Below are 20,408 nucleotides of genomic sequence, written 5' to 3'. Positions count from 1 at the left end.
GTTTCTTTCAGATATAACAGATCACTGACAGCTTGAAAAATGCCCTCCATTTCACCTCCATACCCATAATGTATAATGGGTGGTAGAGGATATTGCTCTCTTGTGGTATTTTATAATGTAGTATAATAAATAGTAGAATGAGAATAAAAGCAAAAATTTTATTACTACTGTAATCACTTCTAGCTAATGATTTAAATGAAAACATTAAAGCAAACTAACTAAAGGGTTTTTTCCAGTTGTTTACTGCCCCTTTTAAGCATTGTTCCTATCATACAAGTGGAACTTTTATAAAGAAGTTCTTGATTAAACTCTGAAAACAAGCCAGTGATGATTCCTCTTTGCTTAAATGCACATTTGTTTTCTTTCTTTAATATATTTTTGAAAGTTTTCCTTGGAAATTGCAGCATGCGCAGCAAGAGTTGCAATATGTAATGTAAGTATGATATAATTCTGCATTCAGCATCCATTAAATTTGTGATTTGGTGCTGGGAAATATTGGAATGCTTCTAGAAACGGACTTCTTGATTATGCTGTGCCAGAAACTGTGTTTAAACATAGTACCCAACTCACTGTGGACAAGACCTTTGGATTTCATTATATCATGGAAATTTCATTTTAAAAGTTCATGCTTGGCAGATACACTATGGATTGCTGATTACCTTTCCTTATGTAATCAAGGAAAGGTAAAGCAGGGATTAATTTAATGCAGTCTATTTGTTTAGCACAAGATCATTGCCTGCTTATTTTTAGTCAAATTTTCCTTTCGTTTTAAAACTATTCTCCCAGTGCTAATTTAACAATATATTACTGTTTTCTTTTTACTTGGAAACAACTAAAAAATCCTTACTCGAACAGCAGTTTGTCTTTACAGCCACTAGAGGTCACACGTAGGAGTTACGAATAATTCACTTGCTGACTGTGTCCAAATGCTGCCTCTCACAGAAATAATTAAAGTCCTTGTAGAAGTGGATGAGTGCATATTCTGCATAGTAGTAATATCAGTGACATAAAAAAGTGGGTAAAATCATTCCTTGGGCACTTTTCTTTCCCTTACTTTTAAATAGTCTAGGAGGATGTTGGTGCTAAATGTGACAAATAAATGACGTTTTCAAAAAGTATGCTTATATTCTATAAATTCTGTTTCACTAAATCCACTCCTGTTCTGAATACATGCAGAGAATTTGAGGATTATAGTGTACCTAGATGGCAAATATGCAGCAATATCACATGAAGAGTGCAGATGAAAAAGCCATGTGCAGCCTGGGTAAACAATTTTTATCTAACAGTGTGTATTCTCCACTCTTTTATGTAGGTACCTGAAGCTAAATACTGTGAACGCTTGCTTGGTTAACTCTATATCCTGATCCAGCTTAGCAGGAGCAGGTTGCGTTGTTAGTGTTTTATGGTTTTTTTATTTAATGGAAGGAGTTTCTGTGTCAAAAAATATACTAAAAGTCTTTCCCAGAAGAGTCGGGACATGTGCATTGCTTAAGCATTGCAGTGTCTGTTTTCTGAAACAAATCAGTTATGACTTAATTCTGTGTTTTAATCACAAGATGGAGCAACAAAGCAAATGAACTAAGTGTACTAGGAGGTATAACTGGTAGGGTAATTTTTAAATCCATGCTTAAATTTTTAGGGAATTATTTTGCATGTAATTAATATGTATCTTGTTGATCATTAATACAGCAAATTTTTTTTCTATTGTCTAGGTGATTGATATAGGTTCTGGAAAGGGCTACCTGAGTTCATTTTTGTCCATGCAATATAACTTAAAAGTTTATGGAATTGACTCCTCAAACACCACCACTAATGGCGCTCATGAAAGGAACAGAAAATTGAAGAAACACTGGAGAGCATATCAGAATCGAGCAAAAGCAAACGTCGAAAGCCAGAGGTTGGAAAAGGCAAATGATAGACCAGTGCAAAGTGAAATGAATTGTAAAGCAATCAATGAAAAGCTCTTAAATAAAACCAGCAGCCTTCAACATCAGGACCAAGTGCCTATCCAAGATTTAGTTTCTTCTTCTGGTTTCACAGAAATAGCTACATCTGAAACCAGCAAACAAACTGAAGTTGATTTGGTGGCTCGGACACAGTCTGACGAGAGCAAACTTTCTGAAGAGGTTCTTTCTATTCTAAAAGTTCTGCCTGCTGATGCTGTAGAAGTTTTTTCTTCATCTCAGTCTAACTGTGGGGAGCTCTGTGAAGAGGAGAAGGAGCAAAGAAAAATGGCATCTCTCCAGGCTAAAGCGAGCAAATCGAGTGAATCAAATCTGTATTTTCCACTGACCTCTTGCATCACTGCAGAAACAGAACTCAGTGACATCATAAAAGATCTGGAGGTTATTTTATTAGTATTTTAAGTAGATTGACTGTTGTCTTTATATTGCCATTTTCATATATACGTAATGTTTGATGAGTCTACACAGAGTGCTGTCTGTGTTGAAAATGAATATTCTGGCCCAATAATGTTTTTCAGCCAGTTAGCAGAAGTACGTCTAGCAGATACAGATTTTTTTTCTATTTTAGTATATGTGTTGGGATTATTTTGAATATGTAAAGAAGTCTTTAGAATTTGTGGGGTAGATAATACTCAGTTGTCAAAGTTAACAGCATACTTATTAGCACATTCAGGTATTTTACAATTGTGGTTGTAGATAACATCTAATTATTATGAAAAGAGTTATATTTACCAAGTAGATAGATATATTAAGCATTGGAAATTCAATTTGCCTGAAATTTCTTATTTTTAAAGTTTGATATTTTTGTAATTTCAATTAAACTTTAAAGGCATAAGAGAACTTATTATATATAGTACTCAACATAAAAAGTTTGTTGAGCCCTATTTGTAAATTATATTTTTATATTTTGACTTTTCATAGTTCCTTTAAGTTCATTTAGTAATTTACTAGCTGATGGGGAATGGGAAAAATTGATATTTATACTGTAAGTTTTGAAATGAATTTGCCAATGAAATATGGGTGTAAGAATGTATCTTTGTACATAGCCCAGGACTAATACTCAGATATCGTCTTTTGCTACACTTAAGCCAACAGTCCAGAAAGTACTTTCAGTTATACCCAGGCAACCTCACTGAAGTCAATGATGGTCCAAAAGTGTACCTGACAGAGATAGGCTGCCCTCCTGTTGTTCAGAAGTCTTGAGCATCGTAATGTGTTTCTTCTGTCTGGCATGCGGTAGCCATCTTCCACTAGATTTATCCTGAAAGAATCCCTCCAACTTCTCCTGTCCTGGGGTTTAAGTGCTGTCCTTGCACATGCATGTCTTTCCTTAGCTTCCAAACTTTATTCTTGTTCCACTGTTTCTATAATTGCATGTGGAAAAAAGCTTTGTGGAATGGTGAGCTGAAGCTGACTGATAGGAAAAAAGTCTTTAAAAACTAAGCTGGATCGAAACTGAACTTTTGCCATCTAAAAAATTGGAGAGATCTAAAAAAAAGACAAGGAGAGGGCAAGCACAGAGAAGCAGCACAAAGTGGAAGGTGACAAGGAGGATGGGAAAAATTAAAAAACAGAGGAATTCCACTGAATTTCACTGAATTTTTAGAGTTGAAAGGGACCATAGAGATCATCTAGTCCAACTCCCCTGCTGAAGCAGGATTGCCCAGAGCATGTTAGAGCATGTTACTCAGGATTGCATCCAGGAAGAAAGGGGAGGTTTGCTCTTTCACACATACATATAGTATATAATACAGATGTGTGAGAAAATCAAATGTAGAGCAGCAAAAATAGATATACATGGAAAGTCAAAATGATTATAGAAAGGTATCACAATTGAATGCCCCTGGGCTAATTTCTTGTTGATAACCTTGTTAATAAGTAAGGCTGAAATTTAAAGCAACGCTATGTTTACCAGGTAGATTCCAACTAATAATGCTCCAAGGGACAAATCTTGTTATAAATGGTGAGAAGAGGGGTAATTAGGATGGAGAAATAGAGGGAAAAGGGAAATTGAAGAAAAAGAAGACAGGAAATAAAATGGACAGAAGAACAAGAGCAGCTGAAGTTCTTACTTTCTGCTATGGAAGAAAATGCCCATTTGTTGTTGAACGGTAGTAGGCACACTGCAAAGCTGTGGCAGTGCTACTACGGTTTGGAAATAACAAAACCTGCTCTTCACAGTAGCAGGAATGCCATAGATCAGTCCAGTGGATTTACAGCAGTAAATCTGAAGTTAGAGAAGGAAGTAACAGTGGTAGTAATAGCAATAACAGGAAAGCTAGGAAAGACAAGAGAAAATGGCCCGTGTCCAATCAACACATAGGTTTTCCCTTCCATGCAGGTAAACCAGCTGCTACTCATAGTCTTGAACTTCTGCTTCCTCATGGCCAGTGAAGGTAGAGTGCAGCAATGCGTAATTGCTTACCTGAACAAAGTGATGAGCACTCTATCACTCCACGGGGGCAATGCATCCTGTTTTCTTAGCACTGACAAGCTTTTATTTTATGCATTGAAAAATTCTAGAACAGAACAGCAGGAGTCCTCATGGAGTTGTGTATTTAAACCTTACAGCTCGATAACCATTTGCAGCATGTTTGGGTTTTGGAGTTTGTTGTTGTTATTCATGCTCTTTCAGTTGAAGAGGGAGATGCTTTATTGTTGTTTTTTTTCTTTTATTCTTCTTAGGACTGTATGATGGTGGGTCTACATACATGTGGCGATCTTGCTGCAAATACATTACGTATTTTTACTGCCAAGCCTGAAATCAAAGCAGTTTGCAGTGTCGGCTGCTGCTATCATCTGTTGTCAGAACAGTTTGAAAACCAAGAAGGTAATTCTTCTGAGCTTAACTTGTGGCTGCCAGTTTGCGTGTTGAGAATATTGTACCTTTTAATTAATAACCTCCTTGTGTTTGTTCCTTTCCAGTGGCTTATTTACTACTGGTTTTAATTATATTATGTGGATCATTCACTCCCGGATGCCCTGTAGCTTTTCTGTTGTGCCAATATTCCTAATATTCTTACTGAAATTAGGGACATTAGTGCAGAATGTTTTTATGTGGTTATGAATACAGCTGGTTTTATTCCATTACTTCACTTGTAAAATGTGGAGACTTTTTTGGTCCAATATGTTTTCATCCTTTTGAAATATTTTGTACCAGATTTTGCCCTTGGCTTTCTGCATGCAATATCCATTTATGTTGAGTTGTACATGTACAACTATGAGTAGAATTAAGTCCTTGTAATGTAAGTTATTACTCTAAAAAACACTCATCTGAGTGCTGTGTTCTGGGGCATTGCCAGTTCAGAACATTATGGAACGGTTTATATATATAACAGTTTTTCTTGGGGAGACAACCTGAAAATTATTTGGGGATTCACACTGCAAGCGAATTTTCCTTCAAGTGTGATTTTTTTCCATTTTTTGATAGAAAGTTGATATCTTTACTTGAAAGGTAAACTCTTTACCTTTCTGTACAGCCTTCAAGCGACAGAAACTTATAGATTGCCTGTGCACAAATGGAGTGAATGCATAGTGCTGGGTTGTTGGGTTTATCATGGAAAGCTCATGTTCTTTCTGATGTCTACTGTTTACAGAAGTCTGTTTGGTTTAATACGGCCTGCATATCAACTTCAAAGTTAACAGTTAACTAGTATAAAATAAAATAATAAAAAAAGATATAGGCAGCCAAAAACTGTTGCTTTCTATTTCAACATCCAAATGCTGTGTTTTCCCTAGCATTTTCAACAGTATCTTCTGCTACTTTTTCGTGTAGTGTGCAGACTTACACATGCATTAATGTATTCATTTCAATTTAGCTCATTTGCTTTTAATGCATAATGAAAAGCACTAAATAGCTGGCTTTCCTGGGATAAGTGTTACGTAGATGAGTAATCTAAATGACCTGAAGTCTTAGAACCTGATCACCATATCAATCAAATTTGAGAGAAAGGTGGATTGGTAAAGTTTATTTCAGCTCTTTCGGAGAACTTCACGGACAGAAAGGCAGGTGGACCCCAGCTGCTGATCTTTAACAGTTGGCTGCTCAGGGAGCTAAGCCACAACTCCAGACTGACCATGACACATGCTAGCTCTTGCTTGTTTTAATGATCTTTTCATGTTGTTTTTATCTTGCTCTGCAACAGCTTTAACAGTTTTTGCAGTGTATTAGTTTCACTTATTTCACAATACTTCAGATGATCCCAAAAAAAACAAAGAAAAGAAGATACGATTGAAATTCCTAGGTTACAGGAATATTCACTAAGTGTGATTAGTAAAACCCATACAATTCTTGTTTACATTAGGGTTTTAAAAAATGGTGAACTTTTCAGGCACTTATAAAGTTGTGTGTCTGAAACATTTCATTGTTTCTTGTTATTGCAAAGAGGCTACAACTTCCTGTTCTAGCTGTAGGATTACTTTTTCCAGACCAGCTTTACTAAATTATTGTTACTCAGACACCACCGAAGGATCAGATGTGATAACCTATTCTAAGTTCAAGCAAAACAGATGCACAGTGGTAAGAGATACTGCAGTTTCATAGCAGTGTGGAAATGAAGCCAAATTGCACATTGGAATTTCTGGCTGCTTGATTTTTCTCAGCTTGAAGGATAAAAATTACCCTCAAAGAAGAATCTTTAGGCAGAATGAAAGGAAATTACAGTATTCTTTTCTTGGAAAAGAACACATAAGTAGTTCCAGTGATGCTCAAATAAATGCTATTTTTTTACTATTGCTATGAGGGTACGTATTCTAAAATCTAAAATGCTGTTGTTGTATTCCCCTGGTAAAGTCATTTATTATATGGCTTGTTTGTGTGGCTTGTATGCAGTGGAAGGGTAAGGACACAAGGACCAACAATATCCAAGAGCTAAAATTTCTTCAACGGGAAACTGGAAAAGAATTTGGGCAACAGCTTGTGCCTACACTTCGTATGCATGGATTTCAAACTGGCAAAACATTGTAGAGGATTCTAGGGGACTCTGAAACTAGTCAGATGGTATGGATCCAACAATTCACTCTGTGCAAGAAATTAACTAATTCCACTTGCAGCTGTCTGAGGCAGGTGAATTTTGGTACTGCTTCCAAAATGGACCAAAACATAGAATTGTGATGACATAATTTAACTTCGAAGTGGCCTCTGGAGGTCATCTGGTCCAAATCACTGCGCAAGGCATAGCCAGCTTAGATCGGGTTGTTCAGGGACTTGTCCAGTCATGTTTTGAATATCTCCAAGGGCAATGACTCAGCAGCCCATTCCCATGTTTTCCCTCACCACAGAGTTTTTTTCCTCATATCTATTCAGAATTTGGAGCTTTATCTATTGTCTTCTCATTGTGCACCTCCAAGGAGAGTCTGGCTTAATCTTTTCTGTTTCCTTTCCTTTAAGTAGTTGAAGACAGCAGTTAGATCTCTCTTTGACCTTTTCTGCAGCCCTGCAGTCCTCTTGCCACCACTGAACAGATTCCAGTAAGTCAGTGTGGTGGGCTGGAGAGCCCAAAGAAGCACTCTAGATATTCTCACTCTCACAGGTGCTAAAAAGGGCAAATAATCATATCCCTTCACCTGCAGCCTTCACTATTAAGCTTCACAGCCCTATCAGTTTTCTATCCCCCTTAAAGTCCACCTATCTGAGTCATATCTTTCCAGTTTGTCTATAGAGATAGAAAGCCTTGCTGAAAGCCTCACTAAAGTGAAGGTAAACTCTGACTATGCTTTCCCCTAGTTCATGGAGCCAGCCACTGCATCACAAAAAGCAATAAAGTTTGTCAGTCCCTGAGAAATTCCTGTAAGCTATTGTCAATCTCCTCCTTGGTCTTCATGGGTCTGGACATGGTTTCCAGGAAAATTTGCTCCATAAGCTTATTGAGAACTGAGGTTAGGCTGAAGATGGGTGTGATATTTGCCCTTTTCCTGTCATCAAGAAGTTCCCTTGATGGATGTGACCTTTCAAAGATGATACAGTGTAGCCTTCGTGTGCCACCAGCTAGTTCCCACAGCTTCCTGAAATGCATCCCATCGGGTCACATGCACTTGTGTATTTCCAGTTTGCTTGTGTGGTCCCTGAGCCAATATAATCTCTGCTGTAGGTAGTCCTTCACTCACCCAGGCTCTGACTCTAAACTCGGGGAAGCTACTGGCTAATCTGAGCATCAACCAGAGATTGCAGAGACCTGTAGAAGCCTTACGTGGGGAGGCTAATTAGAGTGTTAGGATGTAGACTTAGGGCTAGGTCTCTATGGTGATGGATAGACGATCTTCCTAAGAAGGAGAGAGAATTGTGCAGAATTTGCTGCAACACAGGAAATCACTTATTTGTCTGAAATCAGTTGAGTAAGCAAGGACTTGCCTGCAAGGACACAGTGGCAAGTTCTGTTATAAAGCATTTTATACTTATTTTATCATGACTTAGTAGCTTTGAGGCTTTGAAATTTTTAAAAATGTGTTTTTAAAATGTCGTTGCTGTATTTTATGTCTATATTATCTTTTTGCTCAGTTTAAAAGCTTCTTTATTTTCTTGAGGTGCTCACCCTTAAGGACAAGGTTGTGGCAAGTTCACCTCAAAGCTGTTTCCCCCAAAGTAGCACATTTTCCATCTTCACTGATTCTTTCATGTAAATGAAGATGATTGATCTCAAAAGCCTAGTTGAAGCAGGTGTGCCAGCTCACAAAAAAGCTGCTCTGGACTGATGGTTGCCATAACTTGAGATGGATGGGCTGTATGTTGTTTGGCAGTTAAGTTTTATTTAATGCCAAGATCAGTCTTGTTTGAGGCCAGTAAAAAATTCCTTTTTCACTTCATATTAACTGGAATTAATGGATGTTCATGGGAAGAATTTTTACCTGTTTTGATGCCTAACATAGTGTTTATAAGTCTCAGGTAGTGAGTTGACAAAATATCAACAAAATGTTACTATGCTATTTTTGGTGGGCTATTGAATTACCTTGGCTATTGCAAGTTTGGGATTTTTGTCTCTGAGGAGCTGACTACGAGGAATAATGCCTTACATTTCACATAAATTCTAAAAATATTAAAGATATTGCAAGATTGCCTGATTCGGTTTGCCATTGGACCCTCTGTGAATACTTTAGGAGCATTTCTTGAAAGTAGGTGTCAGTCGTCACAGTCCTGTGTATTGCAATCAGTATACAGTGTCCTTCTAAATGTCTATAAATAAGCTAAATTCAGCTGGAAATTTTTGTAATGGGACCTCATTTCCAATTATGCTGGGAACAATTTTGAACTCTTAAGATCATGAATGTCATTGTTTTGATTTATTAGTAACTACAACAACCAAGAGATGCTGTGTCATGTCAAATTTCAATTCAATTAAAAAAAGTTGAAACCAGTGACTTCTAACACCCGTCTTTAAATTTCACTGCTGTTATAAGCGCTACCAAATACTAAGTTTCAGTTAATAAGGAATATTATGACAGCTCTTGGAAAATTTTGAGTAATTTTACTTTGGCTTTCTCTAAGGAGAATTGGCTGTTTATACAGAGATTCTTCTACGGATAAAATGCACTTAGCTATTAGTATAATTGATTCCTTTGGGGTTTTTCTTCACTGTTACTGCATCAGATAGTCAATTACATCAGAGTAGTAAGTATTTTACTATTTATTAGAGATTTTTTACATAAACCTATTTATATAGTGAGCCATTATAGCACTTCTTCTGGAAAAAAATCAGTTTGCTAATGAATTTTAAGTTAAAAAAACCTTTATGCCTCTGTTTAGGAGCTATTCTTAGGATTTTTGGGAGCTGTTTTATCTTGTATTCAGTTAATACATTTCTGGGGCAATGTAATAGCTGGACTATGATTATCTTTTGACAGACAGTAACTGCAAATTTAAGATATTTTCAAAAAGACTTGAATTTCCTTAAAAAGGAGTTGATGTGTTTCTACATTCTGGTTCTCTTCCTTCCATCCTCTGTACCTCCAAACACATCATCACCAGTCTAGAAACCAGTGAAGTTCTTCAACAGGATATCATCTGTTTTGAGGAAAAAACTCATAAGCATTACTATTGCTAAGGAGCTACATTTATGAGTATTTCGTAATTTGAAAGATGATGTAGGTGTAGTTGTATAGGTAGTTTCAATGATAGCTGTCCAATAGAAACCTTTTCTGAGGTTAGCTTTAGTATTGCAAGTCATTAACACTAGCTTTTTTAAGGATTTCCAATATCAGGTCACTGCTCTAGGAAGACTGTCCTGGAAGCTGTGTAGCTTGTCGATAAGGCACTCTGGAAGAAGTCAGCAAACCTTCTGCAGAAGAGTAAAAGTCTCAGATCCTCAACTTCGGTAAATATAGGCTGCGGCTACATTTGTTAGGCTCTAACTTTTAAAATCTAGTGAATATAATTAAGGGAACCGGAAGGGATGTGAAGGGTAGTCACAATTTGTGTAGAGAATTTTATCAGATTTGCGAAAACTGAAGAGGCTTTGAATAAGGTGGATTCAGGGGACAAAAACTTCAAAACTGAATTTCCTGAAGGATTCCTTACACAAATGTAATGGCTTCACATCACTCTGTTCCACTGAAATGTGGAAATATTTGTCACTGTTTTAGAAGTATTAGAGTACAGATGATTTATATGTTGCCTAGGTATATTTTCAAAGATACTCCACAGCCAGTGTCTTAAAATAACTATCACTGATACCATGGCAACAAAGGAAAACACTTCCAAGCAAAAGGTCAAAAAGCTTGATTTCCTTTCCAAGGCATCTTTAGATATTGCTGCACAAGGCACATTTCCATGAATTTGTGACAGAGGTAACTAGTCACTAAACCCCAGATGTTTTCTATCAAAACTGATCCTGAAAAAAATATGAAACTTGAAAAAATGTTAACTAGGTAAGTTTTGCAGGCATTAAATGACAGCATTACCTATTTAAGTTATTAAAGTATTTTTCATTAATAAATGTAGCAAAAATATATTAAAACATGAAACTATCTTACATTTACAATTTTGTGTGTATACACAGTAAGAGATTGTAATTGAGAAAGCCAAGGCTTCTGTAATGCACAGTACCTAAAGCATACCCTAGGTGTGGATTTTGAAAATTATTTTGATGACAACTGGTTCTGTTTCCTGAAATAGAAGAACATTTTTCTTCCCCACTGTCCCCTACTCCTCCAAAATCCTGTTTAGTGATGTGATTTTTAGGAAAAATACAAACTCAAGGAACTGAGTCTTTAGCTAATGAAAACTTAGTCTTTCTCATGGAAAAAAAAAAAAAAGAAAGGTAGTTTAAGTAGTTCCTCTCCATTATTTGGAATCCTAGAGGTAAACTGAGATACCACTATGTCTTGGAAGATAGATGCCATGGAAGGCCTAAATCAAGTTGGGTTATTTGTTTTTCATTACTCTCTGGACTAAGTTTGGCAGTGTAAACAAAGAGACAAAGTAGGCTGTGCGTAAAGAATTTTGATGAGGGTAATAAAGATTACTTTCCCCTGAAAAATCTCACGGGAAGGAAAAAATACATTTAATTCCATTTAATTACAATCTCAGAAGATGCTATTGAGAATTTTATATCATTGTTTGGAATTACTTATTCATCTTAAATAATCTTTACTCAATAATTGCTCTGTCCTGGTACTGAAAAATGTATGCAAGATTTTGGTATCACTTTGTAATATGAATCCTCTAGGATTTCAGAATTGCTAAAGATAAATAATTGTCCTTTGGCAATGATCCAAGCTTAACACTTTTGAATACAGATTTGTTGTAATTTCGTTAATATTAATGGAGTTTATTAAAGAATGAAGAAGTTGAGTGATATAGTTTCCATGTTATTTTTATGAATGAAACACACTATGAAAAAGATCTTCAATTAGTTTAAATTGGCATAAATCCACTGAGATAGTCCCAACTTTAAAATAAGAACCAAACTTTCATCATATTCATGATGTTATATTAGAAATATGTTTAGTTGCATTTTTCAAGATTCTTTAATCCTTAAAATAGCTGAGAATTTTGCAAAATTCTTTTTTTCTTCACTACTACAGGTAATGAGTATCTAATTCTTTGCTATTCACAACCAATTTTATATGTTAATGAATTAGCTTGCTTTTGTACTCTGTCTGCTACGTGTGTAGGCCTGAGAGTACATTTTGAATGTCTGCATTGCTTATATCACGTTCTCAGGCCTTTTTTTGACAGATTGGCATCAGTATATGAAAGAAGACTAATTAGTTTTTACATAAAATAATATTTTGATATCAAAATGGAATGAAGATTCAAAATAAAAATACAGCCTGGCTTCATCCTCCAGAACAGAGACATGGAAATCATGCAATTTGTTAACATCAAATTTTCTTCTATTCCAGTATCTTGTCTTCCATAGAGGCCAATAGCAGGCATATAGAGAAGAGTATGAAATCATAGGGTGTACCTAGTAATGCTTCCTCCAAATACTCTCTCATGCTTCCAGCATGAGCTTCTTGGAACAAGGTTATATATTTGCATTAAAGAACCCTTGATGGATTTTTATGCCTTGAATCCTTCAGATTACTTTTGAACATATGTAAACTTTTAGGATCTGTAGCATGCTGCAGTAAGAAATCAGCTGCTTGTTGTACATAGAAACATTTCCTTTTAGTTGTTTTAGGGCCACTAACTCCATGTTTCTTTTTTATACCCCTTCAATTTGAGTGTAAAACCCAGTGCACATCTTTCTCTATTTATTTTCTCCATCCCTTTCATGATTTTACAGATTTTTCATTCCCCCATTATCTGTTTCACAGTTTTAGTTTTTCATATTACTTCTGACAACCCTGTTCCTCTTCTCTGCACCTTTTTGGAGGCTATTACTTGTTATGACAGGTGAGATAAACAAATCCAAACACAGTATTCAAGATTCAGGTGCAGCATGGATTTGTATAGTAGCATAATAGTGTTTTCTGGGGTTTTTTTCCTTAATAATTCTTAAATTCTTTTCCTCTTCTTACTTTTCATTGAACTGTCAGCTCTCAGTTCAAAGCTGTTCATTGTGTATGTAAAGTTAATATTTTTCCCAGTTTGAAACATTCATCTACATTGAATTTTATATGCCATTTCATCTCTAATTTTTATTAGAAATGGCTCTATTTTTTATTACCCTTAGGATTGTCAGCAAACTTTGTCCTAGTCTTCAGTAACTTTTCCAGATCATTTATGAATTTGATCAACAACCTGTTCCAGCACAAGTCACCTTAGGCCTCTGCTGGTGATCTCTGTCCTCTGTGAAAAATGGTCTTCTATTCCTGTCCTTTGTTTCTGTCAATTACTCACCCATAGGAATACTTTTTATCTGGTTCTGTGTTTTGATAGTTTCTCTAATGGTCTTGTTGAATGCCATTTGGAAACCCACTATATCTTTCTTGTCTAAGTGTTACTTGAAGCCTTCAAAAAAGATTCCACTATGTTTGTAAGATATGACCTCCCTTTAAGAAAGTCACGTTGACTCTTCCCAAATACGTTGTATTTGCTCATATGTTCAATGCCTCTGTTCTTTAAAATACTTTCTCTCCATATAAATGTGAGGTTTCCTGTTTGGAAGCTCCCTGGAACTTCCCTTGAGCTCTTCATAAGCATTAATATTACATTACCTGCTTTTCAGATCTCTAGAACCAAAGAGCTTTAATCAAGAAGTTGCACACTGCAGTTTGGCAATTGCTGTGTAGTTTTAGTTTTTGGATGAATTCCACATTGCCTTGGCAATTTTTTGCTGTTTACAACTTCTGGTTTTCTATAACTTCTTCTAGGGATCCATCAATTTTAGATATCTCATCCGATGAGCTCCTTCTGTGAAGCAGGACTGTGGCTTAAGAACTGCATTTAGCTTTTCTTCCATGCTTTGTTTCCTTGAGCAATCCTTTATAGCTTTATCACAATGACAGTCCTATAACTACTATCTATAAGAAATCCTGTAGACACTCCGATATCTGCAAAAGGTCAAAGAGATTTGAGATTAAAGATAAAGAAAAATTGGGATCTATGCAAATTATTATCAAAAGAACATACAGAATTATTTTTTACTGTTTTGTTTGCCTGTGCCAATTACACTACTGACCTAAGGAAGTTATCTGTTAAACAGCTTGTGCTGTCAAGGAGATTCGGAATAACACCCTAACACTTTCATGCTCTGAAATAGAGACAGAATATTTAGAACATAATAAAAATTACGTAGCTGAGAAGAGAAAAACTTCACTTTTTTTTTATAATGACTGTTATGAGATTAAGTGCAAAAAGACTCATCATACTAAGAGCAGAGGAATTACTAGAGCCATAAATCCTTGGTAAGCAAGATTACTCTCCTGTTAGGAAGATAGTATTTATAACATTGTTGAGGCACAATGTCACTGTATATTTTCTGCTGGTCTGAATAGGGTAATTCCTTCCCGGACTTCTGTAAGAATAGAGTCTGTTCATAATGACAGCCTTTGTTTGTTGAGAGTAAAGAGCTCATGGGTTGTGAACTAATGCCTGTTTCTCCAGCAGTAATTAAGGACTCTAACATGAATTCTCTGGAAACAAAATATCATGAAAATGTTGAACTACATATGTTCGATATACCATTTATTTCAGTAACATCTGCGGGAATGTAATAATAGTCTTTTGAAAACATGAAGGATAGAATAATTGCCTATTTACCTTTTTAGAAACAGAAAAAAATTGGATTGTTTCAACATAAAATCTCTTACATGGTGCATTTTATACCCAACTAAGCAAATAAACACATTGTCGGTATTTGTCAAGGGAGAACAAACAGAAAAAAATCTTTCAAACTGAAATCTTGAAGGTCCCTTCCAACCTAGATGATTCTGTGATTCTGTGATTCTATAAGAAAAAGAGAAAGCATTCTTTTGAAAGCAAAGGCCGTTTTCAAATACAGAACTTCAGAAAACTTTTTCCCATCTTGAAATATAGTTTCTGCAAAGTCGTTTAATATATCTTCCACAGTTTTAGTGACAATGATTGATTTTTGTAAGTCTTAGGATATTGCTTTTTTACACTTCTTTGTAGCATAATGTCAACATAAATATACAATTGTACATGTTCTAATCCTTCAGTCTACAAGTAGGCTAAACAATTCGTGGTATTTGAATGGCTTCAGCAGAGTTTCTTTTAAGCATAGTATTCTGCAGTGACTATTGCAATTTCAAGGCCTTGGTAAGAAAAATCTAATGTACAGTGTGACCTTTGAGTGTTAATTCCAACTTGGATGTTACAGGGTTTGTCATGCAGAAGATGATTGATGTATTATAATAATGGTATATCCACTCCTACAGTTCTTACATAGGAGTAGCTCATGTTTGTTAAAGGAGACCTATTTCCACCAAGACAAGACATGAATTTCCCAGCTAATGATGACTGGGATGAGGAGAATTAGAAGTAGGACATATAAAATACAGTTCTGTTAATATTCCTGCTTACATTGAAAGATATATAAGCATAGCTACACTTTGTGTCTGTGCATATATTATATCTCTTTCTTCTACTTTGCAAATGGGATTTGCCTGATTTAGGATATGTATTCTTTTACTTTTTTAAATTTGTGTCACGCCTTGCTGACTGAGTGCTTAGAGAGATGTCTGGTAGTATGAAAAGGCAGTAATTGGCTTCAGTGGGAGTTTTCTCTAAATGAAAGAGGTAGACAAGTTTAGTGTGTAAAAACAGACTTTGCTAGAGTTGAAATTCATATCTCTTTTGTGTGGAATTTATTAAAAGCAATTGCAGGATATTCCATTGTCCAGTCTAAGAAAATAATTCTTTTATACACAAGAAAATTGAGAAAAATATGTGATCACAGTATAAACAGTTTATATAAAAATACTCTTCCTTTAGCTTATACGTTTGTAGGGTAGTTTATGGATTTTTTTATCCTATAATTCCATTTTATTTTTTCACTAAAGAGAGTTTATACATTTACCATGTTTACCAGTAAAGAAGATACTTTTTTCCAGGTAATTTAACTTTAAAATTAGGGGTCATTTTCCTTTCCATTCAATATGGTTGTAATTAGCACTTTGCAAAAATGTAAGATTTTTAATATTATTTTACAATTTTGAGTACCAGAATATGATGTTATTTTTAATAGTAAATATTTTGGTTTGTACATTTGGAAAATGACTACTGTCTTTTGAATTGTATAATTGGAAATGGCATAGTATTTCATACACTATATATATGCCACGTTTATTTCTTATTCACTGGGTGTTTGAGTTGGAGTTTCATGTTTCTGTTGTTGATTTTTCATGTGACTAGTGCTAACTTCCTAGAATTAGGTAACAGAACTAAAAAGCAATATTTTAATACGGTGTTAGCAAAGAATTTATTTTAATTTCCTGTCACATCTACTAACCTCAACTTTTATGGCAGTCCCTGGGTTTGTTGGTAGTTCTAAAATTAACTCCGTTTTCTCCTGGGAGACCAGGATTCTTCTTCACTGAGCTACTTCTCAGCCTGAGCTTGTTGTCTCCATCCTCACTGTGCTTCTCTGATTTGTCTAGATTGTAAGTCATTCAAGGCCTTCCAAGTAGTAGTCCAGAAGAATGGGGGTCTCTCCCTACCTTACTGTGGCCCCTACAGACATGCCAGTACTGACATAACCATCTATTCGTCTTTCACTTGGTGTTGCCCTTCTAGGTTTTCTTTTAGTTTTCAGTAATATGTTTCTATTATTAATCACGTCTTATTGTGTTCAGAGTAATAGATAAAAAAAATCCCTTTCTCTACAAAGAACATTTTAATAAGAATATTTTTAAAGAATCTGATTAATTAAAAAAAAGGAGAACAAAAATATTAAAGATAAGAAGGGAAATGGATTTTCATTTTTAATACCATTTACAGTTCTCAAATGTGCCCTGTTTTTTTTTTCCTATAGTTTTACACTTCTAGGAATGCTGGCTATATGCTTTGGAAGAAGGAAGGCTCTAGTTAGACAGAAGGAAATCCTCTCAAGGCTTTTTAAATCACAGCTTTTTATATGAGTAAAGATGCAATTGGACCATTTACCATACACTCTTAAGAATGCATTGATTTTCTAACTTCAAATACTGAAATAGGAATTATGGGACAGAGGATAATTAAGAATGAAGGGAAAGGGAATAATTTAGTCCTATCTATTATAGCTTTTTTTTTTTTTTATCTTGACCATGAATATGTCAGGAACTACCCAAGCAGTGACAATTCCTATGCGTGTTACCTCTTGAGTACTGCTCTTTGAATTAAATAGCTGAAGAGCAGATCTTAATGCCAACCTTGTAGATTCAGCCATGAACACAGGTCTTAGGTGCCACGTCATGTTACCCTTATCTATGTGTCTTTGGTGAGAATCTGAAAGCATTTCTGGCCAACAAGTATATGATTAATACAGAGACTTTTCAATGTGCTTGGCAGTCCTTGTACAACACACTGACAGCTGTGTCTGATCTTCAGTCAGTTGTGCTTTTTCTGTAAAATCGACACTCCTTTTGTTTTTGCCTTGGTTATTCTCTAGCTGCCCAAGAGTGGTTGAAAATAGAGCAGTCACATACTCTTGCATTTCTTTTCGTCTTTGTTTTTCTTTTTCTTTCATGATCACACAAGGAGATCATAGACACTTAAGTGCACTGGATGTGAAGTACAAAAATGCAACTGAAGTTAATTAATAAGTATTTGAATTCCGAGTTTCTTATGCTTTGAAATAGAGAAAATGAAGAAAAAAATCAATAAAACCTTTGAAAAACAGCTCCATGAATCAGTGGGAATTAAGCATCTTAAAAACCTAAATCATACACTGAAGTAGAAAGGGAAATTGGGGAATTATACTTCATAACTGTAGTGGAATTTGGAAATTAAGGGTACAGACTGTGGGGATGGACAAAGATGAGACACTAAGACATCAGGAAGGACTCAGCTGAAATAGCTTAATATCTTAATAATATAGCTTAATATCTTAATAATGGACTCAGCTTAATATCAAAATAATAGCAAATGAGTAGGAGATGTGAGTGTTGTAATAAAAAAAAAGATAAGAAAATATAAAACAGAAACTGAAGTTCTCTGAGGAGTGCTTCTACATTAACTGACTCTGTTGCTACATGCAATATTTTACATGGGCTGATATTGATCACACTTCATAAATAAATGTAGATGTGGGTGTGCCTATCCAATGCAGTCTTTAAGTGGTAAGAGACAAAGATATATTTAAGTATTTAGAACTGAAGAGATTATACTGCAATGATAACTCACTGAATGGTATTATTAGGAACTATTGGTAATACTTATACCATTTTGAAATACAAATTCTTAATATTAACATTTTAATAGTATAATTTCAAATCATCGATACATTTCTGTATTAAAATAAATGGCAAAAAATGATACATAAAGTTCAATACAGAAACTGATTTGAGTCTTAATGGTATTTTTTAAAGGAAATGTAAGATATCTGTCACTAAAAACTATTGTGTGAGCTATTTCACACAGCACTAGCTGTGAGTGTACAATCGGCATTAACTGTACTGAATTAGAATAAGCTCTCTTTCTCTTGAAGTTATGTTCTTATGCTGAAACACTTCAAGAGGCTAGGGTTTTGCAACATTTCAATCATAAATTGCGTAAGTAAAGATAAAGTCTAGGAATGAAATAAGCAGTGGTTGTTTTTCTAAGGAGAACATGAGTTCTTAAACAAACTACAATGCACAGAGCGGGAACTTGAGCCTGTGCACTAAAAGCATATTTCTGCCTTCTCTTTGCCATGTGCTATTTACAATCTGATGAACTTCATTACTAGAAAATAAATCTCTTCTGTTGTTGTCATGTATACACTAGGAAATCTTAAAATCTTAAAAATAGTATAGAAAGATAAAGTGCATTTCAAGAAAATCAGCATCCTCTATTTTATAGTACTTTGCCATTTTTCATAACTTATTTGTGTTACTTTGTTTTTAAAAAGCAGATGAAGAAACAGACATTATAATCATCTAAACTGTACTACAAAGGTGAAGCAAAACCCTGATTATTTTTTTTATTCATAAATTCTCCATTAACCATTGGGATAAGCATTATTTCATGACAAAATTTGGATAATTTCTGCCAGGATGATTTTAACAAATAGTGTTCAATACATTATCTTAATATATCTATCCCTTCCAGAAGAATAAGTAGAAAACATAACAAATTAATTGTTATATTGGGAACTGCAGTTTGGAACAATTGGGAATTGCAAGAAAATAAAAAGATGAGAAGCATAAATGCAAATACTTCTTCATGAAATGTTAGCAAAGGAAGATAAACAAGAAACTTCAAGATCACATGGAACCCTAGTTAAGCTTATTTGTCTAGTAGCAATAAAACCTGTTGGTCCTGTTGTTTCATAGAAACTATATAGTGCTATAAAGCTTTGCAAAGTCAATTTTAATGTTAGCACACTAGAAATCATAGTATCTTACTTAGAGTTGAAGAACTATATAAGGCCTAATAGTGGAGATAGTGGAGAAGCTCGTCGCATTCTCTTGAACTTTCTTGGAAACCTCTGTGCGCATACAGGAGGATTAGCCAGTGAAATCCTTTCATCTTACTTCTGCTGCCAGATATTTTTTCTATAACTACCAAAAAAGGAAGCACAAATAGAAAACATTCAGTCTTCTATATTTTGGAAATCCCGTTTCCTAGCTACACTTAATTGTTTTGTTAGCTAAACAACTTCTAAAAAAATTTCTTTGAAACTCTGCTGAGCCAGTAAGAGTTTTAATGGATCTGTGAATAGGATGGTAACAACAGTAAGACTTGCCTGAAGCCTTGTTGTGATTTATTCTTTTTTACTACCCAGTGTAATGTTTTCAATATATCAGATGTCCATATGTATTGCCATTTCTATCATTTGGAAGTTAAACAGAAAGGGAGAAAATCCTTTACAAACAAAGTTCAAAATAGTACAGGTGTTCCGAATGGTATAGGTCACTACCCTTGTGCTATTACAAACAATACACAAAATGGAAGAGTGCTGAAGTCCAATTCCTCTACAAAATTTAACAGCAGCTTACTGAAGGTCTTACAAAAAGGTCTAAATAATTAGAGGACAGGAAATAACATATGACTTCCAAGATTAAGTTAAAAAATAAGAAACTAATTCTGACAAAATATGAAAAAATAGTAGTAGCATTGGGTTCCCAGAAGAAGTGGAAAGGTACTCTGACATACTTTATAGAAAATTTAGTCTTATTCAATTGATGACAAAGTATGAGACTACATTTACTCAAATTTAAATTTTTTTACCAATGTAGACCTGAGGCTTTCTGTTCTCCTTTGCTAGACAGCACTGTGTGAAAAATTCTACACATATTTTTTCAGTTGTGGCTGTCACCTGGATGTACTTGCACTTGTTTCCCAAAGTGTTAATCTCCTCCACGGAATTTCAAGTATTTTATAAACCAAAGTCAAGACACCTTCTCGATATAGCATTTCTG

General features: G+C 35.0%; 1 protein-coding gene across 1 annotated transcript in view; it reads left to right on the top strand.

Moving 5' to 3' along the window:
• The window catches only part of METTL25 (methyltransferase like 25), a 59,827-nt gene that overhangs the window by 14,581 nt on the left and 24,838 nt on the right, over nucleotides 1–20,408 (top strand). Inside the window, exons 4-5 of the mRNA XM_074168219.1 lie at nucleotides 1,713–2,345; nucleotides 4,650–4,794. Coding sequence (XP_074024320.1) covers nucleotides 1,713–2,345; nucleotides 4,650–4,794 — 778 coding nt within the window. The remainder of the gene's footprint in view (nucleotides 1–1,712; nucleotides 2,346–4,649; nucleotides 4,795–20,408) is intronic.

The sequence above is a fragment of the Numenius arquata genome, chromosome 2, assembly GCF_964106895.1.
Source record: "Numenius arquata chromosome 2, bNumArq3.hap1.1, whole genome shotgun sequence".
In the NCBI taxonomy this organism is placed as follows: domain Eukaryota; kingdom Metazoa; phylum Chordata; class Aves; order Charadriiformes; family Scolopacidae; genus Numenius; species Numenius arquata.
The sequence above is the reverse complement of the archived record's forward strand: the minus strand, read 5'-3'. Positions and strand labels throughout refer to the sequence as shown.